Raw genomic sequence first — 10171 nt, 5'->3', positions numbered from 1 at the left:
CCTGCAGGGTGGAGCCTGCTTAAGATTCTCTCTCTCTGTCCCCGTCTGCCCCTCCTACCCCTCCCTCAGAAAGAAAGAAAGGAAGGAAGGAAGGAGAAAGAAATCAAGAAAGAAAGAGAAAGAAAGAAAAAGGCAGGGAGAGAGAAAGAGAAAGGGAGGGAGAGAAATGGGGGATAGGGATGGGAACAGGGAGGTAGAGAAGGAGAAGGAGAAAAGCTATGCCAACAGGATTTCTGTTGAATTTTCATCCAAATTGATTCTAATATTCCTTTGGAAATGAAATCTGGCAAGAATAGCTAGGGGAAAAAAATCTAACAATAAAAAGAAAAATAGAGGGGCGCCTGGCTGGCTCAGTTGGTGGAGCATGTGATTCTTGATCTCAGGGTCATGAGTTCAAGCTCCATGATGGGCATGGGACCTACTTAAAAAAAAAAAAAGAAAGAAAGAAAGAAAGAAAAATAGAGTAATCAGGGGAGACAAGCCCTTCCAGGTATTTTTACATATTATGAAGCTACAATAACTTAGTTTAGTTGCTGGGAATGCACAGATAGATCAATGGAAAAGAAAATAGAAATTTAGTATATGACAACAGCAGTATTTCAAATCAGTAGAGGAATAATCCATTATTCAGTGACTGGTATTGGGCAACTGAGTAGCCAATGGGGGGGGGGTTAAGATTCATACCTCGCACTTTTTATCAAAATAAACTCCAGATGGATGAAAGATTTAAATGTAAAAAATAAAACCATAAAAACAGAAACTCAAAGTGAGGATGGCATTTCTAGGAATGATTCAAAAGCTAGAAGCTAAAAATGAAAACAGCCATCCATTAGTATTTCTACTTGGAAAAAAAATCACTATCAAGTCAAAAGAGTGAAGACAAATGAGGGAAAAAATACATTAGCAATTCATATCGCGGACAGAGGGCTACATTCTGCAAATCGAGGGAAAAAAGTACAAAACAGAAATTGGGCAAAGTATATGATCTGACATTTCACAGAATATGAAATATAAATCTTAAACTTACCAAACCACCTTCATATTAAAATATATATATAATAAAACATATGCTAAGGAACCCCTCTTCCCGGTATAGGATAAGCAGAGAGGAAAAAGTGTGACAACACCCAGGCCGAATTATGGAGGGAAGCAGATGCCCACACATCGCTGGTGGAGTAGAACTGGCAGAACGTCTCCCAAGCAGGATTTCGCACTATCCAAACTGAACAGTCACATTCTTCTAAGAATCCTTCCTATAGACATACTGGTACGTTTATCGAATGACTTGCATACAAATGTATTTGCTGCAGATTTGTTTTAGAAGCAACATATCAGGGGAAACCTAAATGGCCATCAAAAAGGGAACAAATCAAATATCACCTTTTATGATACATAACATGGTACACCTACAAACAGCCATTAAAAATGAAGCAGCTCTATACAACATTATGTTGAATAATCTCATATACTGTATTTAAGTGGAGGAAGTCAGGTGCTAAAGGCTTTGTATGCTACAGTTTATATAATATATCCACACACATATATATTCAAATATAAGTGCATGGATACCTACATGCATAGAATCTCTCTGGGTGGAAAGAGTAGAAACTGCTACAAGGGTAGCACTGTTATCCAAGGGAAATAGTCCCCCCCCCCCCCACCCCCGCCCCAGGGGAGACAGGAATGGGAGGAAGATTTACATTTTGCAATCTTTTAGTCCATTTGAATTTTGATCATATGCATTAACTACCTGGTCACAGTAGTCAAAATGATGTTGGAGAAGTATATTTTTAAAATATATTGAGGCTTTTTGTTTTGTTTTGTTTTTCAAAAGGAGTTATAAGGGGCGCCTGGCGCCAGTCGGAAGAGCATGCGACTCGATCTCTGGGTCATGAGTTCGAGCCCCATGTAGGGTGTAGAGATCATTTAAATAAATTAAAAAAACTTTTAAAAAATTTAAAAAGGAGTTATAATATGAAATATTCAATAAGATTATTTTGTGACTTGTTTAAAAGAAAAAATCACCCATAAACCTACTCTGAAAAATCATTATTAGCATATAGGTTTATACCCATCCATATATGTATCTATCCTTTTTCTGTCTGTATTTTCTGATTTTTCTAAAATGAACGATTCACAGCTAACAAAAAGTATTTTTAATTTAAACATTTTTTTAACTTCAACTAAACATTAAATCATTTGATTCCTTGGTTATTTTTCTAATAAAAATACATTGCTAAGATTATGGTTTCTCTACCATATGCAAATAAAATTTGGGAGAGACTTTAACAGTCAACAATTAAAACGGAAATAATGGACCCCAAAGGAAAATAAAATAATCTTAGCCTACAATAAAAGGACTAGAAGCACATAAATTCAGGAGATTTTGCTGTTCTTTTTGGTTTCAAACTGAGAGTATATTTGCTTTTACTGTACGCATGGATTATTCTGTTTTGAGATCCTGCTAAAAGATCACAACCCCTCCTACCACTCAGCTTGTGCCCTAGAGACCAGGCAGGCTGCCGCATAAAAATAAATACAGGAAGTGAATTCCAACAACAAAGACATTAGCACCATATGGAAAGCAAGACTCGACCAAGGAAACCCACAACTGGGGTGGGTCAAACCCTGGGATCTGTGAGCAGACCCTCCATACTGTTATCCATTCATCTCTACCTTTGTTTTACTTTTAAATAAGTGACATCTCACAGTTCTATTATTTCGAAGGCATAATTACAATGCTGAAATTACAGTGACATAGCATTGTGTTACTTTTCTTGCAGCCTTCTCCTCTCCTCTCCCTGAACAAAAAGTTTTGGGGGGGGGGTGTATGTGTGTGTGTGTGTGAATTCAAACACAGATAAAATGCACTAACGGTTAAGGGGACTGCCACTTCAATATGGTGTTAAACTACAGGTTACTACTAACATAAGACACTACTCAAGTATAAATATTGATTCAGCACCATAATAGGCAGCCAGGAGGTTTTTTACACAATGTACGCTCTAGTTAGCATGCCACACTACACTTTCAAAGTAGGAAGCACCAGACACATTCAATGTGCTATGCTGGGTTTCTGGGTAAAAACTCTTGAGAGGTACTACACAGTTTATGGTATGTTTTTATTTATTTTTATTTTTATTTTTTTAAGGTATGTTTTAAATCAATTACTGTGGACTGAGCTCTCAATATAAACAGAGTATCATGGGGCGCCTGGGTGGCTCAGTTGGTTAAGCGACTGCCTTCGGCTCAGGTCATGATCCTGGAGTCCCGGGGTCAAGTCCCACATCAGGCTCCCTGCTCAGCGGGGAGTCTGTTTCTCCCTCTGCCCTTCCCCCCTCTCATGCTCTCTCTCAAATAAATAAATAAATAAATAAATCTTTAAAAAATAAATAAACAGAGTATCGTGTAGAAAGTCTGGGTACAGGAGAAGTGGGGAAAACAAGAATCTGAGCCAGATACTGAAGAGTATTAGAATACATCATATAAAACACAAGGAAAACTTCTAAAACTTTATAGCTCTGTTAAATAAAAAAAGTAGCAAAGGATAGATTTTGATGACTTCATATAAGGAAGATACAAGGAGACATTTTCAATAAAGAAATGCAGTTAAGACAAGAGGTAGGGTATTTAATTTTACATATAGAGTTGTATGGTTTTTTTTTTTTCCTTAAGGGACAGACAGATGCAACTCCATGCATACTAAAAAGTAAGTCAAACAAACCCTAAAATGTTCTTATGTGGCTTTAAGTGCTTTACAAAAATCACAATGCAAGAGACAATCACAGAGTTTCATAAGCCTTCTTTCAGCCAACATTGTTTGGTAGTGAACATGCAGTTTTACAATCCCAACTTCCTCTTCCTTTAAGCAAGAAGTCTCACTGTGGATTCAATGAAGACTGAGCCATCCACTCTGCTAGTTCAAAGACCTTAGATGTAAACTTACCCTCCAAGTCCAACAAGACCTTATTAACAACTTTCTCTAAGCACAGAGTTCTGCTCCTTTAAAATACTGAGGGAAGGGGCACCTGGGTGGCTCAGTCGTTAAGTGTCTGCCTTCAACTCAGGTCATGGTCCCAGGGTCCTGGGATCCAGCCCTGCATCGGGCTCCCTGCTCCACGGGGAGTCTGCTTCTCCCTCTCCCACTCCCCCTGCTTGTGTTCCCTCTCTCGCTGTGTCTCTGTCTGCCAAATAAATAAAATCTTTAAAAAAAAAATTAAATTAAATTAAAAAAAAAAATACTGAGGGAAAAAAATACGAGTAAGTGGGAACCAAGGGAGGACATCAGAGGTTCCAACAGCCGGAATGTGCTCTTGGTCACTTTTCCTTTCCATCTCTGGCAGTCCACAAACATTTCTGAGCACCTTCTTTGTGCCATGGGAACATAAAGGTGAAAATGCAAAAGAGATAGGCAGATGGAACCAAAAGTGTAAGGAAAGCCCACGTGGCTGCAACACAGCAAAGCTGAGTGAGCCAGCTGACCTTCCCAAGGCAGGTGACTCATTTTTCATTCTGAGCTGAGTCTCCAAACTCCCCACTTTAAGAGGATGGACTTCCCTTGCCCTCGAGGAGTAACAATTAAAAACAAGAATGAACACGACTACCAAGGAAAACATCTGAAAGTTAGAAACAGAAAGACTCCTCTTGTAAGCCAAAGAACTTATAAAATATGTCTTAGCCACATACATGAAAAACTAGTCCTACAAAAACCACACAAGGTGCCATCAGCACAGAGGTACTAATGACTGTGATTCTCACCAGCCAAACTAGAATACCAAATCTAATAAAATTCGTCACTCCATTCACCTAGTCAAACAGCTATTTAATCTAGTTTGACAAGTACCAAACACAGCTACTCTAAAAACACCATTATGTTAAATATGACAATGTAAGGCAGATACAAATATGCATGTTTACATGTTTGACACCCCGGACACACTCATTAAAAGACAGAATAATACTGGCTTACATGGTGGCTCCTAGGCCTTCTCCTAAAAATACATTTAAGATCTGAGATGAGCTTTCAGACTCAAACATTTAAATTATCTACCATGTTCAAATCACCATGTTACCCAACCATGGACAAAGATGAAGTACATGCTTCTAACCTCAATAAGCTTAAAGTCTAAACAACATGGGGGCATATAATATAGAAATATGATATATTACTTATTGTACATATATACATATACAATTACATACTGTATATAATGTTTACAGTATAAGCACTTATATGTTAAGTGTGAATCAATTTGAGGGGTGGGGAGAAAGGAAGGGCTGGAAGGTTCCAAAGATCCCTACAACTTATCAAAAGTAAAATACAAAATAATATATATGGAATATGGTTTCATTTACATAAAAAGTACGCATAAAGGCAAATGCAAAGAGTAGTAAGCAAAAATTAAAACTGTTGTGTTTGAATTCAAAATATAAGCAATTCCTATCCCCACTTCCTAAAATTTACCTTAATATTGTTAACCTTTTTTTTTAACCACTTATGTATCTTTTAAAAAGCGACCACGCGGGGCACCTGGGTGGCTCAGTCGATTAAGGGTCTGCCTTCAGATCAGGTCATGATCCCAGGGTACTGGGATGGAGCCCCGAGTCCAGCCCAGCATAGGTCTCCCTGCTCAGAGGGAGTCTGCTTCTCCCTCTCCCTCTGCCGCTCCCCACCCCCCCATCATGAGCGTGCCCCCTCTCAAATAAATAAAATCTTAAAAAAAATAAAAAATAAAAAGCGTGCCACGCAACTGTATTACAGTTACTGGGTTATTATCACAAAGATGAAGCAATATTTAAATATTGAATATTTAAATCTTTAAGCCATGCCCTCCTGTTTACATCTCTCTTAAACAATAATTCTAGGGGCGCCTGGGTGGCTCAGTCGTTAAGCGTCTGCCTTCGGCTCAGGTCATGATCCCTGGGTCCTGGGATTGAGCCCCGCATCGGGCTCCCTGCTCTGCGGGATGCCTGCTTCTCCCTCTCCCACTCCCCCTGCTTGTGTTCCCTCTCTCGCTGTGTCTCTCTCTGTCAAATAAATAAATCTTAAAAAATAATAATAATAATTCTAGTGGAAACAATTTGACTTGAGATACTGTTTTCAGAAACAAATGCATCCAAAGCAGTAGTAATGAGACTATGGGGTTTCACCTTGATGAGTAAAAGACGACCCTTACTATGAAAAGCTCCCCTCCCCCAAAATAAACCCACAGACACCAGAACATAATTTAGGGACACCTCTCATGTTACATATATACGCCCAAAACCATCGCCACAGGATCAGACGCCACCAAAAATCCTACCCACGTTAACTAGAAGAGGGCAGAAAGTCTCAATATTGGAAGGGAGGGTGGGGGCGTAGTCATGTTCCCCTCCTGAGTGGCGAAACGACCCACTGTCGTCAGTTCCTCAGTTTCCACCAGTTACAGGAGCTAGCTGGACAGTATTCCCTTCGCGCTGCCTTCTACCCAAAGCGCATCACGGTCCACAGCCCCAGCTCCGCGAGCCTGCTGCCAGCCCCTCCGCCGCCACCCAGAACCTTCTTTCCTTCTCTCCCTCCCCACCCCCTTCTCTGTCTCTTTCCCTCTGCCTCTCGGTCTCTCCGTCTGCACGTCTCTCTCTCTCTCCCCTTTCTCTCTCTCTCTTTCACACACACACACACACACACACACACACACACACAGAGGCGCGCGCGCGCGCGCGCACACGCGGCCCCATCAGCCCGCTCCGCCCGCCAGAGCCGCTCCCTGCGGCTCGGCCCCACCAGGATGCCAGAACCCGATCCGGAAGATGCAACTTGAGGAAGGCTCGCCTCCCGCTGGGGCGCCGGCCGGGGACGCGGTGCACCTGTTCGGGCGCCGGGCCGCCTGCAGCCCGGCGCCGCGCCCGACCCCGCGCCAGCGCCCACCCCGGAGACGCCGCGCCGGCGCTCCCGGCGCCCTCACCTTGCTCGCCGCGGTCCATGTCTCCCGCCCGCCGCCTCGCGTCCTCTGCGCCTCCGCCGCCTGCAGCCCGTCCCGCTCGGATCGCACGCACGCCCGCCGCTCCGCTCCGCACCGCGCCGCGCTCCTCCTCGCCTCCGCCCGCGACTCCCGCGAAGTCCCCTCCCCCGGAGGCGTCGGGCGCGGCGGCGCCGCCCGCCCTCGGCGGGGAGCGCTTTCCCGGGGCGTCACCCAACCACCTGACCCGGCCGACCTGTGCGCTCGGCCACGTCGGCGCGGCGGGCGGCGCCCGGCGAGGAGGGCTGGGCGGGCCGGCTCGCGCCCGGCGGAACTCCGGCGCCGGGAGGGAAGAGCCGGGTGGCGAGGAGGTGGAATCGAGCATGGAGGCTGCGTGCAGACCGCTCGCGAAGCCGGCTGGCGTTCACGTCCCACCCTCAAGTTATTTATAATATCAGAAGTTCCCTCGGAGGCATGGAAGATGCCCTTTCTCTGCCTCCGCAAGCACCTGCTCTTGTGTACTTACTGAGTAGAAAACGCTGGAAGGTTCCTTAGAAATGCCAGTGGCTCTTTCTTCGCTTAGAGTCTTCGTAGTCTCCTACTGCCGAAAACAACATCCTCTGATATCTTCAATAACTAGCAAAACAAGCAAAGAGGGGGAGATTACAAAGAATCTCTCTTTTCACAGACATTGCGGGTTTTTCGGTGACAAATTAGGAATGTATTTTGAGGCTTCATAGTCACTGATCAACAAACAGTTCGAAGTTCCTGGAATAAAACTTTTTTTTTTTAAAGATTTTATTTATTTATTTGAGAGAGAATGAGAGAGAGAACACATGAGAGGGGGGAGGGTCAGAGGGAGGAGCAGACTCCCTGCAGAGCAGGGGGCCCGATGCGGACTCGATCCCGGGACTCCAGGATCATGACCTGAGCCGAAGGCAGTCGCTTAACCAACTGAGCCACCCAGGCACCCAATACTTTTAATTATTATCATCTGCACTCTGTCTTCAAAGTGGTTTTTGCAGGACGCCTGGGTGGCTCAGTCGGTTAAGCGTCTGCCTTCGGCTCAGGTCATGATCCCAGGGTCCTGGGATCGAGTCCCTCATCGGGCTCCCTGCTCCGCGGGGAGCCTGCTTCTCCCTCTGCCTCTGCCTCTCTCTCTCTATCTCTCATGAATAAATAAATAAAATCTTTTTTAAAAAAAAGTGGTTTTTGCATTTACTCGTTTCCCATAGAACCACTTTGAATATGTCGTTCTGGGGGGGTACGTCGAGCTTCAAACTCAAAATACGCCCTAATCGGAGCCCTACGAGCTGTGGCCCAAACAATGTCATACGAAGTAACCATAAGCCATCTACGTCTGCGAGTGAAGCAACCTTCCGTTTGTGTCATGTACCTGGAGACTCTGACTTGACCTTCATCTTTCAGCATAGTATAGTACTCCACACGCACTAGGCATTTATTAATATACTTTAAAATTATCCATAGGTACCTGAAGCGACTCCACATCTCCTCCATGCCATTGCACTGTAAGCGAGGTGTAGCTCCTTGCCTGCGTCTCCAACGTCTTCTCGGTGAAGTTTATTCTGTGTACCCCAACCAGAGGACATCTCTCCTCTTTGATTTCTCCTACTCCCACTGCGCTTGGCCTCCCTGGTGGCACTGACCTAGCATTCATCTCTCCAGCCAGCCTGCTACGGCCATAGCTTTACGTGTTTCACGGCCCTAAGTTAGAACCTAGTAGCTTATAAGCTAGAAGAGGTCAAGGATCATTTTGCTCACCTTTTCATCCCTTTCATTAGACCATGCATTTAATAAACATTTTAAGTATAGCTTTCAGGTTTAAATTTTAAAACAAGTTATATTGGATTCACTAACAATCTAGTGTTTGTAACAAAGAGGTACAATGATAGGCTTTTTTTTAAGTGATTTTTTAAATGTAAATTTAAAAAAATTTTTTAAGTGATTTTTTAAATGTAAGGTAAATTTTGGCATTGGCAGAAAATTCTATAATCTGGTAAAGAATTTTTTACTCACTGCTGTTTAGATCTCTTGTACAGAGATAAAAATCTGGAGAGATAAACTCTCAACGTATAGACTAACTTGTAGACACATAAACAGCCCTTGAAAATTGTGTTGTTGAAAACAGTATTTATTCTATTTGTATCTATTTAATATGCTAGATGACTTTAATTGTATGTTGGAAGAAAAAAATGCCCTGGTTTCTTTTTGAAGAATTTAGTTGCTTGTTCACATCTGTGGCAGAGATGGCTAATAGCCTACCCAATATCCAGTTTTCCCATGTTCCTTCCTAAAAACCCAAATATTGTTTGGGATAGCAATGTGTACAGCTGAAACCTCACTGGTCACTTCAGGCTCCCTTGCAGCTGGGCATGCCTCTCTGACACATTAGTGACCAATGAGATATGAGCCAGGTTTGCCAGCTGGAACCTTCAATAAATCATTTTAAAAGAAGACAGACTTGTCTTCTTTTGTTCTTCACCCTCCCCCTTCCCACCTAGAAGGGCAGCAGCCATCTTGCAAGCATGCGGAAGAAAGCCGCAAGCAAGGATGGCAGAGTAGAAAGGCAGAAAGAACCCGGGTCTTCAGTGGCATTGTGGAGCTTCTTACAGGAATAAAATAAATGCCTGAGTTTTTAAAGCCATTATAGTTAGTTTCCTGTTACATGGAGACAAAAGCAATCTTAACTGATGCAATGTGCCATTTAAAAATCCCTGTCTGGCCTGCACCAACATAGGTGGCTTCATGCAATCCTGAGCCTTAGGCAAATATTAACTTAATTTTCTGTATGAGGTTAAATAAGCACTGTTCACTCCATAAACAACCCAGCAAATGATATTTCCACATAAGCCTGCTTTTCTCTTGTGTCTTCCTTCTACTTAATTTTTGTTCCCTGACAAACAGAATCTACACTTATAACTCACACTGTGTTACGTCTGATGTAAACAGAGCTTATGTTTTAGCACTCTGAGGAATCTCTGGAGAATAGCTAGCACTTAAACAGAGCACCTGGGTACATTTAGCTGAATCATCCCTTAAAAGGCTCACTCAATACAGGAGAGAGACACTAGATTTACTTTGTAGTGTTGTTGTTAATGGTGACATGGATTTTTTTTTTTCAAATATCCATCCATTGGTGAAATTTATACAAGGAAACTTCCCCAAAAGCAGATGAATGAAGCAAATGAAAATATTGGAAAGGATAGAAATAG

General features: G+C 42.9%; 1 protein-coding gene across 1 annotated transcript in view; it reads right to left on the bottom strand.

Annotated features, from left to right (window-relative positions):
• TPD52 (tumor protein D52) overlaps positions 1-7301 on the bottom strand; it is a 109621-nt gene extending 102320 nt beyond the window's left edge. Inside the window, exon 1 of the mRNA XM_045896332.2 lies at positions 6945-7301. Within this exon, the coding sequence (XP_045752288.2) occupies positions 6945-6963 (19 nt within the window). The 5' untranslated portion in view covers positions 6964-7301. The remainder of the gene's footprint in view (positions 1-6944) is intronic.
• Positions 7302-10171: the final 2870 nt, after the last annotated feature.

This window comes from Mirounga angustirostris, unplaced genomic scaffold (assembly GCF_029215605.1).
Source record: "Mirounga angustirostris isolate CCGP_5_RB_7025 unplaced genomic scaffold, mMirAng1.0.hap1 SCAF_4, whole genome shotgun sequence".
Lineage (NCBI taxonomy): Eukaryota > Metazoa > Chordata > Mammalia > Carnivora > Phocidae > Mirounga > Mirounga angustirostris.
This window is presented reverse-complemented; position numbering and strand designations above follow the sequence as displayed.